Source organism: Battus philenor, unplaced genomic scaffold (assembly GCF_028537555.1).
Source record: "Battus philenor isolate CCGP_79_NKW_IND1 unplaced genomic scaffold, ilBatPhil1.0.hap1 SCAF_16, whole genome shotgun sequence".
Taxonomy (NCBI): Eukaryota; Metazoa; Arthropoda; class Insecta; order Lepidoptera; family Papilionidae; genus Battus; species Battus philenor.
In genome coordinates, this window is record NW_027181678.1 from 5,812,046 (window position 1) to 5,829,933 (window position 17,888).

General features: G+C 32.3%; 1 protein-coding gene across 1 annotated transcript; it reads right to left on the reverse strand.

Annotated features, from left to right (window-relative positions):
• Positions 1 to 3,046: 3,046 nt before the first annotated feature.
• LOC137919452 (uncharacterized) lies at positions 3,047 to 13,664 on the reverse strand. The gene is made up of 4 exons (XM_068762534.1): positions 13,446 to 13,664; positions 9,743 to 9,830; positions 8,506 to 8,653; positions 3,047 to 3,409 (listed from the first exon to the last, which is right to left on the reverse strand). The coding sequence occupies exons 1-4, from the start codon at positions 13,543 to 13,545 to the stop codon at positions 3,089 to 3,091; spliced, it is 657 nt and encodes a 218-aa protein (XP_068618635.1). The 5' UTR covers positions 13,546 to 13,664; the 3' UTR covers positions 3,047 to 3,088.
• Between the last annotated feature and the right edge of the window lie 4,224 nt (positions 13,665 to 17,888).

Genomic DNA, 17,888 nt, shown 5'->3' on the forward strand with positions numbered 1-17,888 from the left:
TGCCACTGTACCCATCTTAGAGAGTCAATAATTTATTTCAATTTTATATCACCAATTTTAGTTTTAATTTTAGCGTAATTAATAATTATTTAAAACAAATTTTACCAAAACGTTGCCTCGCTTAAGTTATATTATAATTTGTTGTAAATAAATGAAACGACTTTAGTGTGCTCTGGCATAATATATACCTACAATTTATTATTTATATATGCGTAATAAAGTTTTCACCAGCTGCGAGTTTCTTTTATTTCTCCATCGTTCTTTTATTATTATTATTTCTTAATTGTATGTTCTTGCCAGATCAGTCGCCATACTTCCTGTCTCCCGACACCTTTTCGAGATCGGTAGAAAAAAATTCAAACACAAAATATGTTGTGGAGGTCGTTGTATTAAATCGAATGACGTTAACAATAACATTAAACTTAATATTTATTATTAATATATGTCTTCCCAAATGACCTTTAATCACATGTACTATATTAAAAGAAAATGCAACTTTAAAAAATAACCACATGTAACGACATTTTTAAATTCCATTATAACTGTTGACGCTTTCTCCAAACATTCATCGTCATCGTCGTTTCAGCCCATAGACGCCCACCGCAAGTCATTGATATTTATGGAGAGAAGTGCCGTTATCCCTACGCTTAGCTTAGGGTTGGCGATCGCATTGTGGTATAATATACGCAGAGGAAACTGCTGCCAATCTCTAATAAATGCTCTAGAAACTTGTTTGTGAGCTGTGAAAAGTGTGAATTATATAAGATTTCGTGACCTACGAACAAAAGATACTGTTTCTTTCCCCTGGACTATCATAGCTTTAATCATTTTTCATTCATTCATCCTTAACACTCATAAATCTGCTGTTAAAATACCCTTACATTAAATGTATTTCAACAGTACTTCCTTAATTAAACGTTAATGAAAATTTTAAAAGATGTGGAGTTACACACTAAATGTAATAAACAATAGCATGTGCTATAAAGTGAACAGCGATTAATAATTAAATAATACGATCAGATTATTATCAAAGGCTTGCAGTGTGCGACAGAAAATTATTGTTGTAAGTATTCGTTTTTGTATATTAAAAAGTTGAATCAATAAATAAAGTGATTATTCTGACATATTTTTTAATTACTATCTGTCTATTGGTGACTGTGACAGTCTCAACAAAAACCGCAAAAAGTAGTGCGTTGGATTGGTATTGACCATTCGTTGACAAAATATTGCCATGTGGAAACCAACACACTGCTTAATTTTTTGCTGCATATTCCAAAAAAAATTCTACCTTTTTTCAAATTTAAATGTCCAATTAATGGTTACATTTGTGACATATAAAAACAAACATTAATAGTAATATCCAGTAACAAAATGGTATGAAAGAAGCCGAAGTTCCTGAAGGAACTGCCAAAACGCACTCTGCGTCCTGCCTCCATAAACTCAATCTATAAATTTTAATAGGGCAACAATGACAATCCATCGCAAAAAAACAAATAACTACTCTAGTCGAAAATAATGACGTCAAAACAAGTCCATGTTACGATGAATATTACCCACATTAAAAGCGGTACTTATACCGAGCACATATTGTTGAATATAAAATGGTTTTTACCTGTTACTATTATTCCGGTTGATTGTTCTTACATTTTTATTACCCATTATAAATAAGTACCAATGAACCTTTGTTAGACCTTTGTCTAGATAATAAATCTCATTAAATAAAGTCCAAAAACGCTTGTTGAATGTTTTATTATCTAATCCCTATTGGTTTCAGACGATCTTTAGTAAAAGCGGAAAGACAAGCAATTTTAAATAGGAATACATAGTAATTTTTATTTCTAATCTTGACTTTGTTGATTGTATTTTTTGCAGGAAAATGTCTTCGAGTTTGTTTTGTCAGATTCCCCGGAGTGTCAAAGCGGTTTCAGCTTTGCAGACGTATCCGATTACCGCCACTCTCGCGGACGGAACTTTCTTGTATGTGTCAGATTTTACGCACTTCTTTAAGTACTATGTACAACGTGACAAGCGTGATTAAGGAAGAATTTCTTCGTGTAACATAAATTAAGTAAAGAGTTATTTCAGTGTTCCGGTGTCCATTTATTTGTTATTATATAGAAAAGTACTTCGAGAACCAGTAGAAGTATATTTTGAACATGTTATAACGTTGTCTATAGAATTGACTAATAAAATTTAAAAAAAATGTTGTTTTATTTAACCCTAATTATTTCTATACAGATCAATGAAAGTTTAACGCCCATTCATTTCCCAATGTTGAACAGCAGGTTTGAAGGTTGGTAATAAATCGTTTTTTCGCTCTTTTTTAAAGTTACCACCTGTTTTATACACTTACGATTATATCTAAATTCTATATATTATGTTACTCTAATATCCTTTTAGAGTCGATCTTCTCTCACATTTTTTTTAAACTCCTAGTTCCGTAAATTTATTGAAGTAACTGTGCAGTGAAACTGTTGACGATTTAGTAAAAACTATTTAAGTTCATTCATTTTTATAATATACAAACATATACTTTATATCTTTAGTTATAATAACTGCAACCTTTAACGTCTACATTTTTCAGACTTCAAATCTCCCAGTACGGCGATAAAATTAATAAATTATTAACCATGTCGACTATTGGATTAAAACATTATAAAAGCGTTATGTATTTGTTACTACTATTAAAATTCAGAAAGATGATGCTCGGTATTTCTCCACGAGATCGAATCTTCTGTAGACGAGCGAAAATACATAGCGCAGAGGATTGGCAAATTGAAATGGCAGTGTGCAGACCACATTGCGCATAGAAGTGATGGACGCTAGGGTTTTTCACGTTCTGAAGTAGACCATGGATACATAAGCGCAGCGTAAAACGTTCACCCACAGGATAAATAGTTATGATCGTTGAAAGCCTACCGGTCTTATTAGAAATCTATGGGGAGACTTATCTCCAACTGTGTAACCTCCTTCAGCGATGATATAATAATGATTAAAATTTACATTGAACGGAAAATATTTTATTGTACATAATAAAATAGGCTGTGTCATATATATCGATTGGATATAAATATATAATGTAAAAAAATCAAGCGTTATTCATAACATCACATGAGTGAGAGTTTCTCATTTCATAGTAGCCTTCTTTGTAACCGTAATTACAATATTGCATTGGTGTTCCCGACGGGTCGTTCATGTCATCATAATTCCGTTCCTCGTAGTCGTTTTCAGAGTAATCTTGTGCATAATTATCATTACAATTGACAACATTCTGTAAGTTCTCTTGAAGTTGTCCGTTATTATTTCTATGGTTTACATTTGAAGTGTCCATCGTCTGTGAATTGAGACTCCATCTTTGAGAAATTGCACAACTTAAGCTACCTCCATGTTGAAAAGCGAAGGGCCACGCCTGTAAACATTAAAAAAAACTAATTTTAATACAATTACATATTTCAAATTCGTTAGTAACGATTTTTAAAAAATTGTAACCAAAAATATACGATTATTTTTAAACTTGACATCTAACCTTTCAAGATGTGTCTGTTTTTATCAAGGTCTGTCAAAACTTAGGTCTCGGTATAATTACAGGAGGCACTGCAGATATTTTTTAATTTAAATTATAATAATAAAAAATATACGTGGACAGTATAGTTTGTATGGACCCTAGAATACTATACTCCTATCGAATGCCAATCAGCCCGAGTAGAAATACTCCTTTAGAGCTCCATTCCAGTAATATTGTAGTAAATGTGAAGCAATGCAATATCCTACTTCCTCTGGAAAGGTAGCTCCAAGGAGCGCCCGTCTAATCAACTGAAGAACATGGCAACTTTCTGATACGGTATTATTACATGTGATATTCTCGAGAAACATCTATGGGGGTTATATATTATTCGTCACATTTGGCAGCCGGGTTCGTGATCGCAATGTGGTAGAATAAGCAGAGGACGCTGCGCCCATACTCTGAAAACTTGTCTGTAAGCAGTGGCAATCCTATATAATTAATGCACTAAGTGTGAATTATATCAGATTATATCTAGGAAATCGAACCTGCGTCCTATGTTCGTAAGTCTCAATATTTTAACACAGTGTGAAGGATTTTGGAAGGGATAATACAATTGGGAATGAATTACTCTACTATGTTTTTTTCCGTTCCCTCTCTTTGGTGTGGGACAGGGACGTTACAATTTCGAATAATATGCTTTTGAGCTATTTTTTACTAACGTTTGTGTTCTGTCCTGTCTGTATTACGCTTATTCTTTATTTCATCCATAATATTTTTTTTTACTACATAGTCCATTATTGTCATTCAACCATCTCCTTTCATCCTTCATCTCCATTTTCAAAGTATCGCAGATTATGACCACATTATTGTTCCCTAGTTCTGTGTTTGGACTTTTGGATCTTGCATTTTATTATACTCTACCACTAATTTATTATTATTTGTTTTTTTTTTTTAACTGTAACGTACCAACACAAGCGGTCACTATTATCTTAAGTTAATAACAATACGAATAAACGAACAACCCTCCTGTATGACATCCGTTAACCTTCTGCAACAACCGGTTTTTGATACGTCAAAAATTTAAATTATTGATTATACACGATTTATTTAAAATTGTTAAGAAAAAGTAACTAATTAAAAGCTGACAATTAATATATTCACTTTAAGAGGACCTCCCGTGTTGCAGACTAACCATAAAATACACTGTAAGTTATTTTAGGCCACTTGACCTCATCTTTTAAAAGTTAAATAAACATTCTAGAACGTAACCGTAAACGTTTCGTAAACAAAAATATCAGCAAAAAACTTTTAAATATACATAACTTAACGAACTGCAAATTTGCAAGTTTTAAAAACGTTTCAAGTAAAACATCAGAAATGCAAAAGTTTTCTTCACAGATTTCACTAGATTATAGATAATAATAATATTCATACTTCAAACTTCACATACTTATTCCAGACTCTCAGTGTCCAAAGTTAGTAACAACTTTTACTTAGTCTGGGTTATTAATAAGATAAGTGTTATATGCGATTTAAAAATAACACATTTTTTAAAATTTATTTTGTAATTTCATCTGCGATGGATATTTTACTTGACCGGGCTTACACTGTTGTCTAAGTGGCTTTTACTGATTCAGTGGGTACCAGGGGATAGTGCACAGAGGGCTTAGCCTGAAAGTCCTAAAATTCAAAGTCACCCGGGGGAGCCAGGGTGCGAATTGATATATACTACAATTTCACCGGATTGGGAGGTCAATCTGTTGAAATTGTGTTCATAATAATCACCATCGTGGCTCCATCGACTTTGTCACCTGGACAGTGAGCTCCCGGTCGCTCTTCAGCCTTCAGGACACTGCCTCAACCTCTCCCCTACAAGGGCAGGGTATAACAATTCGCTGGTCGCTCACACCGAAAACGACCGACTTGTGCCCCTGACTTACAATTACTGCTCGAATCTTGAGGCTTCAGACTCAATAAAATTATCGAGCGGCCAGTGACCGCTTCGGAAACCGAAGCCGCGGCTCCGGCATTCGTGAGCGGGCCCCTCGGTGTCTCTAGATGGAGCCAGGCCTTGTCGGCTCCTAATTCTGTGTGAGGAGCTACCACACAGAGGCAAAAAATAGGCTAGCAATTATCTTGAGAATAATATTTATAATTAAATTAGATTAAATAAATGTTGATTTGTTCAAAAATCATATGGTTACTCTAAAAAAAAATTAGATGCATTGCATTATATTGGTACCAGAATACAAATCATGTTATAAGTGTCGAATAAAATAACAGCTCATTTAAACAGTTCCAAAAGTCTCCTTAAAAGAATCACCTCCACTGAAAGAATCGTGGCAAACTTATTTAATCAATTTTTACGAATATAATTAAAACTCGGTTTTATTTTATAAGCCCTTAAAATTACTTCAACTATAAATAATCAGAACATGTTAATGATTTTTTGTTTCTAATACTGTATAAGGTAAACTTTACGTGAAATACCTAGGCACGTATCCAACGCACAGTGCTCTTAATCTAACATTAAAACAAAGGAATCTTGGAAACAATAAAGCGGAGCATCTCTTTAACGTCCGGAGATAAATTTTATTTATACACATAACAGCTGCAAACTTTTGGTCAACGCGCGCTTCGAGCGTAATATCCTACTGTTTATTGTTACAACCTTTTTGTTTCTATCGCTTTACCCCGTTCGAAATGACTCTGGTTTGTTTATCGTAAAACGGAAGAGACGCTTAGTCCTAATTCTATATTTGTGCATTAATATGCAGTGGAACAATAAATAACAATTTTTTTGCGAAATCTTTGAACACACACGACGACAGATAAAAATAACCGAGAGCAAAAAATGAATTGAAGATTTTTATTCAAATATTAATTTTAATACAAATAATCAAAAACAATTGACATATAAATTAGACTACATGAAAGAGAATTCGCCTGTCCATTTTAATATTAAATTAATTATGATTATCATTTTACACATAGGGAGGACTATAGATTTCCAAAAGGATCGTTTGGAAGCGGCCTGCGTCCCGAATTTTCTAACGACCTTAACAAAGTAGCATAAGACCTCCACCCACAAGATAAACCGCTTGCGTTTACCAATCTGTGATATTTCTATAAATTAAATTATTAAATTTAATTCATAAAAATACACTAAAGGGAACCCGATGACACCGGTACTGTTCCAAATTTGTTGGCATCAGAGTCCCGGCGCGGACGGCCCATCATATTTTTACGCTACCGCCGCTGTACGTGGCGGTAGAGTTAATGAGACGAAAGACCCTTGCCGGAATTTCTGCATCATCTTCTCCAGCGCTATAGTTTTGAAGTGGTAATAATAACAGTTTTAGCTCTCCAGATAGTCAGAGAGTAAGAATTCCCTCGGGCACCTTCAAATCGAAATGCTAAGCGGATTGGTAGTGAAAAGAACTCTCTCTCTCGTGGCCTCTTACACCTAGTCAATATATGAAGCGTATGTCTAAGTTATCTGAAAGCCTCCCATTCCGGTGAAATAAATAATGTAACGAGATGAACCGAAGCTACAGATGGAGAACTCGAAAGTTTAATTGTTTCGAATGATCTAATGTTTCTTAATTATTTATTTACAGTAACGACTATAAGAATAAAATTGTAGTAAGACCCTCTATTAAGTTAACATTTTCCATCCTTAAAGGACCGGTTATCAAATCCTTGTACCCCTATATAGGTTAGGTAAGCAATTAGGAGAGTAGATATATAGGATCGGTGCTATCTAGCAAAAACGATTATAATTATTCAAAGCGACGAAATCATAACCAGAGGATAATTGATTGCGTTATGGTGCAACAATGAACTAAACTTTATCATCTTTTTGGCGGCAGAAATAAATTTGAAGAATGTATATACCAAGCTCTCTAGCAAAAATTACTTATAACAAGTAAAATATAGTGAATCGCTTACAGTGAACCACAAGTTCTTTCTAGTATGTTCTATTGTACAATATGAGTTAAAAAAGTGTTAATTCTATGAGAAAAGACGATTGTGTTCAAGAAAATTCTGAAAAATGTGGAATTTTTTAATCTAAAATAAAGTTCAACCGATGCCTTTAAGATAATTAAAAAAATTACAATACCGACGAGGTGATCTTATCCCGAAATAGATTGAAACGTGAGATGAAGAATTTTTGTTGTGTCCTAATGAAGATTAAACACATGAAAAAGCTCACTTTAAAATATAAACCTTAAAAAGGGGTAATTGGTATTTCTAAGAGATGTAAAAAATATTATTTAAATATTGATTATTAGGATATCATATTATGTGTAAGATTTGTACGCTACGTCGATATTTACTGTAATCCCTCTATAGATCAAGCGGTAGACCTTCGTGGAACGTGTTCAATAATCCGCCGATGACAGCGGCGCACTGGAACGTTTGGCAAATGTCGCCTGATATACAGCCGGGCTCGTGCCCGCTCTAACGAATTATGGGGATGACAAGTGTGACAGCAGATAAATCGCGAACAATTATGTTAACCGTTCTGTGGGCGGCTCTTTGGTTTTTCTGTGCTGTATGTTTTTCTATTTGTATTAATAGTGTTGTGATTGATGTATTTTTTATTCTTTATCTGTATAACGTTGCCCTGTTCAGAATTTACGTTGAATAGCATTCTTTTCATATTTTTAAATGCGGTATATTGAGTAAGATAAATATAAAGTATAAAATATATGTAATTATAAAGCAAAAGGTATGTGTTATATATCTATATATTATATCCTATTTAAGTACTTGTTTATTAGGTATATATATATCATACAGTATTATGTAATGAAATATATTTTCTATGACATTTACACACCAGCCAGTTCATTATCTCTGAACCACCTAGGGTTCACTGGTAGAAAATGCCTATATGGTTTAATGTGGTATAGTCGTCCACTATGACACAATGTGTCAAAGAAGTAAATAAATAAATAAATCTAGGCAGCATAAATTAAGAATAGAATACTAACTAGGCTCAGTGGATGGGGTGGCGTATGGGCTGAGCGTGGCTCATGCAGAAGTGCTCTCAAATGAGCGATGTACGAAGCCGCCAACCGAAGTGTATCCAACTTCGACAGCTTGGTGTCAGCCGGCACCCACGGCAATGTTGTTTTCAACCTTTAACAACGAATAACTTGTCTACAGGATGATTGATTATATATGTAAAAGCTATAAAGAGGTTATATGCTGTCAATTATTGTTTAAACATCCTTTTCAAAAATCAATAAGTATAGTAGTAATAAGTTTTCAAAATTCGGATTACTATGCATTCAAACCATTTATTGTTTACAATCTGTCTCTTCAAACAGTACTGCTAGAAGTTATTGGCCAGCCGCTTTTCAATAGAATAAATGAATTAATGTAAAATTTTCCAAAGTGATCAATTCATAAAGAGTGATTAGAAACAGGTGTAAAAGTTTCAAAGGTTTTAGGACAAAAGAACTTTGACATATAAAATCAATCGCCTTGTACATAAAACATTTAACTACTACAACAAATCTATTTTAGATAACTATTTTCATTTCCATTTGACATTTATAAAGTTATTTCGTTGTTATTTATAACTATTTAAAAAATAATTTTAGAGTCATATCAGCACGTGGACATTTGATAATAGTTTAAAATGAACGCAACGGGAAGAGACTATATGAGCGTTGCGCTTAAGATGTAGTACCGCTTTTTGTGATTCTCATGTATTTAGTTTAACCATTTCGTTGAACAGAGGTCTCTTTATCCATTAACGAAATTTAATTAATAGCTTCCATGACATCACAGATTAGCCGAAGCAGGTTAGTGATTAAGAATGGAGTCCTATATTGTCTTATATTGTTTGTAGGATTGGGGGCATCCACATAAATGACATCATCCCTATAGGCGGACATTTAGTGTGAATTCACTTTCCCACTGTTGACAAAAAAAAAGAAATATTGCAAATTAAATGGGATATTCCGTAGTCCGGAATTTCCTTCTTCTGACTGACTTCAGAATGTTTGTCCATTCGTACCGGCCAAATTCAAATTACAAATTTCTTTTACTTTCTCTTAGATTTGATGTTTCTGCCCTAAAGCTACATTATAAGCGTCTACAACTTGAAATGGAAGATTTTTGAACACTGCTATATAAAAATACAAAGTTTCTGTTATTTTTTATCTAATGACGATGTAATCTAGTGTATGTGCGGAAATATTATGATAAAATGTATTATACCTGCAAAAAGCTTTTGATAGTACTCTCATCCTGGCTCGCTCCCGTGCGTTGGCTGCGTTCCTGTGTTGGGGCTCGTGTGAACTTTTTCCTACACACACAAATTGCATTTTTAATTTATTTATATCATAGTTATGTTCATTATAATAAAAATTACGCTAGGTTCAAGATCCTATGACACTTTTGTAGCTTCGTTGTTTTAATTTTTTCTTGTAAATGACTCATAAAAGTAGAATGAAAAAAAAATTGATCGTTATTACAAATACTTACAGTATTATCATAATTTATCATCCTTATCATAATTTTATCAAAAGGATGTCCACTAATGGACATATGCCTCTTCCATATATATCCAATCAGACCAGAAGGAAGCGGCCCGCTTCCAGCGTCTTCCGACAACCTTAACAAGGTCTCCTGTCCACTTTGTGGAGTATATTAATAATCTAAGCGTTTCAAACTTATTTTATTACAAATACAATTGCAGGCGCCTTTGCCTCCAAAACAGACCATCTTGGATCTTTTAAGCTATTCACCGTCTTGAGACCGATACTATTTAATTTCTAGAATAGCCAACTACCAAAACCAAAAAAAAATCACATTACAACCCACATAAGAACACACCGTTCTCGTCGGCGAGACGGACACCACGGGATACCGCTACGTATTATCCAGGTTTGCTCGAATCATTGGTATAATGTTGTTGATTTTTCAGCTATTTTTCTACCCAGCACTAACGCTCCTCAAGATTTTAATTACAACCCGACAATAAGAGCCGATCAAGTCGCAGTTTTGTTCTCCCGGGTACTCTTGAATTGGTTACACTCTTATGGATTGCCGCCGAGGTCCCTCTGTAGGTGTCCTTGCGCTTGATTATTCTATAAAGCGATCTAAGAGTTTAGTAGCATCCCAATCCGGTGGTTAATTTAGATAACGACATGAGCTTTGGTTCTCCGAGAGCCTACAAACTTAGTAAACAGTGACCCATCGCCACAAAAAAATAGCGTTTAAATGACGTATGGAATGACAGTAACTTAATTTTAATGATATAGATGATTATTTCACTTTTATTTAAATCTTTTTGTTCGTATGTCTTTCTCTAACTGGAAGAGTACAACGTGGAACTAACTATTACTGTAGGCTATGTACAATATCTCTGTTTGACTAGCATTTCACAGGCGTTTTCATATTATCGGAGTTTTCAAAGAGAACATTGAAATCATGATTTATAAACTTTTGAATACTTTGCTGAATATAAAAACATTAAACACATTCAAGAACAATATTGCAATAATTTAATTTGAATTAAACACGTTTAAACATTAATGTAAAGATATCACTAAAAAAAATCGTGACGTCACTACCGCCAGTTTTAATAGTTGTTGAATAAACTGGAATATATCGAATACATTTAAAAAACTTTTGCTTAAATAAAAATAATCAATCAGGAATTAAAATAATCATTTATTTGGTAAGCACACTAATTACTTTATAACTGACACGTATATCATATTAGAAAAAAACTTAACCAGTCTATTTTTTTAAATATACAATGTAGGTACTGCAAAATTAGACATAGAGTACATAATATATAGCATTTAATTTTTAAAATTAGAAACTTTCCAATAAGTCCGATTGAAAACAGCCTGCGTCCGATGACTCTTACAAGATTCTAAGATCGGCATTCATTAATCAAATAAGAGTTTTAGATGAAGTAATCTTCATTGAGACTCGCAGCAAAGCGTTAAAGCATGATTTAGTCACAGAAACAAATCGGGCGGCGATAAGTGTTACAAGAACTATTGAAGTAAAGTTCAAATGATTTTTTTAGATCGTGTATGTATTTTATAAAATAAGCAATATGGATTAATGTTAAGTACCTTTATTTATTTAATAGTTTACATTATATATTTAGTTACTAAGACTGTTTTGTGGACGTGTTTATATCTGGCATAGGTCTATGTTCAGTACCTTTTTTTCTGGCACGCCGAATACAGCTTAGGAATGGAAGATACCTTTAATCCTTATTTATCAATTTTTGTTTTAAATTTAATTTTGCCTATTTGCATAAGTGTCTTTGTGATTTTTAATGAATTTTATTACAATTTTTTTTCAGGCTCTTTCAGTTAGCTTACAACTTCATTATACGTACAGTTGACGTGACACATTATCTTAGTCAAACTAACTTAGCATAACACCGTAAGAAATTCATAAATCAAATGTATAAAATAGAAAAGGAACAAGAATTTATGGTTTAATTTCAGTTTTTAACGAATTTTAGTGGTCGCGAAAGCAAATCCGAAAGGAAAATATAAAATTTTAATTCACATAAAGGTTTCTTACTAATCAATAAAGTATCACTGTATAATATTTTTATTTCATATGTTACTCGTAGCCCCTCGCGTATAATATATTATGCGTTATTACATATTTTTTGTATAATTTGATTTTCCATATTTGAAGGTATGTTATATTATTATTTGATGAACATAAGAAATAAAAATAAATCGGATGAAATAGGCAAAAGATGAATTACACAATGCGTCCTTATCGCAAACGGCGATTTCTTTCAGACAACAATTAGATGGAGTTAGTTACTAAGAAAACATAAAGGACATCGCGTGATAAAATGGTTTGGTAGTGGGCGTATATAAATATCACAGATTACTTATAAAACAAAGTACATATGATATATCATATGTCGGCAGTGGTAGCCCAGCACTTGAGACTTTCGATCATAGATCCTTGGTTCGATTCCGGGAACAGTTTCATCACTCTGTGCTTTAATTTTATTTGATTGCCACTGCTAACAAACAAGTTTGTAGTGGATGGGCAGCAGCGTCCTTTGCCCACCATAATAACACACTGCAATCGCCAACCCGCCTGCCAAGCGTGGCGATTATGCTATGTCCTCCCGTAAATATCTTTGGGGGAGGCCTGCCAAGTGCGGCGATTAAGCTATATCCTCTCATAAATATCTTTGGAGGAGGCCCATGTCTTGCAGTGGACGTCTATAGGCTGAAACGTCGACAGCGACAATATATCATAAAAATAACTACATACGAGTATAATACATGTAGTTTAGTTACAATAAAAATATTCAATGACAAGTTGAATTAATCTGTCATATTGTTGTATACTATATAAATATAAATTTTCTATTATATATATATAATTATTATAAATAATTTTCTTCTATAACTATATAAATTTTCCTTCTGATATTCACGAAATACAAAATACAATTAGTCGTTTATTCTAGAACGAAGCGTTTTAACTACAAATAAGATTTATTTCTCCTTAAAATATTTAATTTTGCGGTTTCTAATTCCTAGCGAAGTTCGCTGGATTATAAATTCGTTAATACGTATTACACGTATTAATTACACAGGAGAGTTAAAATATATTAAAAATTAAGGTACATATAGCTCAACAACAATTTTTTTATAAAAAGCACATTGCAGATGTACAATGAGTTAATAAAAAATAAAATAATAAAATAACTAAAAAAAAAGAAATAACTTCTTACACATCATATAAGTAGGAGAAGAGTAATTGTGAGTACTTAAAACTAATAACATGATAGCACATATAAATTAACATACCTTTTACATAACTTATATGCCATTCCTATGCCACAGATCTGAATTGCAGGAAAACGTCCATAAATATGTAACTTAAAAACATTATGAGTTGTTTTAAAAGGTACCTGAGCTTGATTGTGTGTCATCGAACAAAAAATCATCGTCGTCAGGATCGTCAGGTCTCTTCTCGATGGGCGGCGATCTGTTAACACGTTTTCTGGGCATCTTTTTACACTGTATATCTTTCCACTTCACAGTCCATGTTCGAAATTTAAAACCAAGTTTATATTTTCGGGGGTAGTTTGTACGCTCTGTTGTCGATAAGCGTGACGTTTTACATTTGAGATGCGCGGGCGCAAGGCGGGCGGCTTGTATATTGGGCGGCGCTTTAAGATGCCCCTCCCGGGTTCGCTTTAGGATTATCACTCAGCTAATGAGAACGTTCCATATGATTAAGATGTATAAGGCTGCATATTTTTGTTATTTATATCAAAAAAATAAAAATGCTAATTTGGTTTTGTCATTAAACGCAATAACAGCTATATGCCAAATTCGTTTTATCTGTGTTAAAATATCGCTGTTAATAATTGAAAAACAATACTGATAATGTTGGCTTAATTGAAATTAAATATTAACTTTTTAAATTATAGTTTATAATTATTCTAATTTTAAATTGTAAGAAATAACTCCGGTAATTTCCGTCTTTTAATACATTAATTTCATAAGTAGAACAAAATAGCCTCTTTTTTTACATAGTAGCAATTAGAGCCGTCAAGGAAAAACAAAAAGATTGACAGGGTGTTCGCTAAGGGCGCGGGTCGCGCTTCCGCCGTCATATAATACTTTATACAGAACTCTACACGTGCTATGCACTCGGGAATTTACTGATTTTTTTTATTTAAAAGTTTGTTTTTATTTGCATATTTTTATCACAAAATCTTATTTTTAATATTTGTTTGGACAACAACATACTTAATTATAGTTTTCTAATGCAACCGTTCATAAGCCTTAGAATGTACCGAGATCTCGATTTCTCTACGAGATCGATTCAAGGATGAAGAGTTCCGTCGAACAAAAGTAACCGTTGCAATGTTTGAATTGTTCTAATTTTAAGGAAAAATAAATTACTAATCCCACTATGTCTCTTGTTATTTCTTCTATATTATAAATCATTGTAACGGTCTAATTTAATAAAGCTGTTTTGACTTGAGTGACTGACAAGCCCAGAGGATTGGCAAGATGAAATAACAGTGGGCAGTCCATATGGCGCGCAGAACTGATGGTCGCTGGGACTTGAAGGTTCTGGGGTAGAGACCACGGACCAGCAAACACAGCGCAGGACGTCCACCCACAAATTTAATAGACAATCTTGTTAAAGTCGTCTCAACGCAGACCTTCTTTCGACTAGTCCCAATGGAAATAAACGTCTACTGCTAAAAAGATCTATTATATTGAATGACTAATATATCCGTGGCAGGTGAAACAGATTACCATTTACCATTATAAGATATTTTTTTAATTTCTATTTTAGAGGGAAATGTTATAAAAATAGTAATACTATTTTTTGAACGTGAAATTGAAATATAGTAATCAAATAAACATCCTATTTCCTTTTGTTTAAAAGACAAATAAAAACAAAACAACGCTTGAATTAAATTTCGTTTTAATAAATTCATTTAACCTTACATTAACTTGGATAAAAAATCTCACTATCAATTTGAATTCAATGAATATAAATTATGAAAGGAATTAATATTTTGTCGGACATCAGTTACAAGTGATCCAACGCGGCCTTTTGGTGATAAGTTTCGTTTCCGTTAACAAATAAAATTACAAATTAGTGCAGACATTCAATATTTTACTGTGAGCTAAACTTTTGTTTGAAGTCGCTCGCGCCTAATTGTGGAAATGATCAACTGCGGTGGCTCTGTGTGCTATCGGAAAGATTGCTTCAAATAGGATATACGTAGGGTTCACACCTTTAATGTATTAAACAATATATTTTTCGGCAAGCGTAAAAAACGTTTTTAGGTGTTGATTTTAGATTACCTATTAGATGTTCCTGACACTACCATGTGTATTTTAAAAAACATATGAATTAATAAAATGAATAACTGGCTATTATTTTACGTTAGGTTAATGATTAAAAATTACAAATTTAAGTTTTGCAGGGAAAACCAACTAAGAAAAACCGTTTTTTATTGTGGATGTCTATATCAATTTCAAAATAACCGTTAAACAGTCTGTTAAATTTTTTGGAACAATTATTTCAAAATCATTTGAAATCGTTGTAAGAAAAAATCAAAATACATAATTTAATAAAGCAGAAACAAAGCATACTCATGCTTGTTGTATATTACAGAATTAGTATTTTAAAATGGCGAATTATGAGTCAGCATTCTGAATTCTATAAAGTTGTAAGATTAGTTTAACATTAACAACACCGATTTTTTTTCTTTTCTTTTAAATAGATAAAGTCGGACTTACATTGTGCGAAAACTTTAAGTTGAACGGAGGTACGTTCAACTTACCGGACCTCCTCAGGAAAAAATCTGCAGCAGAATCTTTTGATGAGTCGGCCCGGCACATTGTCCTAAACCTCAAGGTATTTAATGTATAATTGAATAAAAGTTCCAAATTGTATTGTATGTAAATACATAAATTTTAGCTGTATTTACCCATAAGAAAAATTGTAAATAATAATAAAACGCTTTCGTGACTCGCAACTGGGCGAAAAAAGATCCGTATCAAATAGCGGCAATCTTCTCCCAACTGTCTACGTTTAGTAAAAGCGAAAAAAAAATTAAAAAAAAGACTAAAGATACAAATTAGAATGAATAAAAAAACGAATTATATTTGCTGATTCCGCGGGCCAGAAGCGATAAAGTGCAGAAAGAGCTTCGCCAAAGACCTTTTTTAAGTTCGACACCTTAAAAACTCGACGCACCCCGGGGCCACTACTTACTGTTATTTCATCTAATTGGGTACAAAATAATTGAATTTGAATGAAATAACAAAGATGTTGACGAGAAAAGACAGTTTTGTATATAATAATTGCCTACGTGAAACTCTAAATTTATATTGGTAATAATTAAAGATTTTAAATGATTGTACCATTTTGTATATTTGCAATTATACAATATACAATTTGCCCTTAATATTATGTATTTGAATACGATGTTTTAAATTATTTTTTACAATGAAACCTAAAAATCGCATATATGTTTGTAAGTAGAACTTCATGGTTACTAATAGTAATAGTATTGTTTCAAATTTGTACATTATTAAAGACTACAATTTTCCAAGTTGTTATGTTTAAAAAGTTTCTTACGGTGGTATATAATTTTCTCATTGTAACACACGATGAATGAATGATGAAATATCTTTGTATCCCGAAAAACCTTTTTGTGTACAAAAGTTTAGATACATAATGTAGTTATGCAGTTATGTTATTAACAGCAGATTTTAAAATACATAAATTTTTGTCGGTTATAAAAATAATATTTTACAATTACAATTATAAATGAATATTAAAAGTGATCCAATACACTCTTTAACATGTATTGATCTAATTTTTAATTATACGTAAAAGTTACGTCGACAACCCTACTTACTCCAGGTGGCAAATATCAAGACGTTGGTTTTAACCGGCCGACGAAGTGCTTCATTTTAAGCGCCATCTAGTGTGACTTACGGCGCAGTGCACGTTGTTTTCTCAACAAATATTATTCTTTTTCCCACTTACACAAATTCTATATTAAAACGTAGGTAACCTTTACGGAATTTTTGTAACAAAAATATCTAAATAAGCAATGCTTTTCTATTTCAGAATTCTATTCAAAAATTCAATTACAAGTATATTACTATACTGAAAAATTAATAAGGTCGGGCAAAAATTCTTAACTGAAATAGTACGTAAAAACTTGTAATAAAATTTCTTTGAGTGTACTCATTCAAAAGGCTATATTTTAAATTAAAAAAAACTAATTAAATTAATAAGTTGTTTATTTTTTATCCCTTTTTCTTTTTGTCCATGTAAGTGACTCTAATGATACACGCAGACGTGCATTTCAAAATTTTACTACGAAAAAGAAAAAATGAATTGAAAGATGACCTAAGGTATTGAACAAAATTGCTCCTATAAACTGAAGTTAATATATAAAAAAATATATCAAATAGTGGCAACAAAGCAACGATACATTATCACTAACTTTTATTGAAATATTTGTATTGCAATATTGCATTATCAAACCAAAGGAGGCCAAATGTGCCAAATTATGATAGTTATAAAATTTTAATTAAATAGTAATATTACCAACAACCTGCCACATGATCTAAAAAAAATTGATATAATGTTTATCCATTATACTTACAATCGTATCAAATTTATAGTTAATATTTAACATGAAATATTTTAAAAATTTAGTTATAATAAAAAAAGCTGCATAATAAAACAATTAACTTGTGATTGTTTCTAAACTTTTGTTCGCGTTATTTAACTGACATTGACAACTACACCGCTGTCAAATAATGAAAATTTGTTAATTTTTTATTGCTATGTACAATGA

Excerpts from the sequence above, each read along its gene's own strand:
- LOC137919452 (XM_068762534.1), bottom strand. The coding sequence starts at position 13,545 with ATGCCCAGAAAACGTGTTAACAGATCGCCGCCCATCGAGAAGAGACCT. Across the intron at positions 8,654-9,742 it reads CTATCAAAAGCTTTTTGCAG|GTTGAAAACAACATTGCCGT; the intron begins GTATAATACATT and ends TCGTTGTTAAAG. Across the intron at positions 3,410-8,505 it reads CACCCCATCCACTGAGCCTA|GCGTGGCCCTTCGCTTTTCA; the intron begins GTTAGTATTCTA and ends TAATGTTTACAG.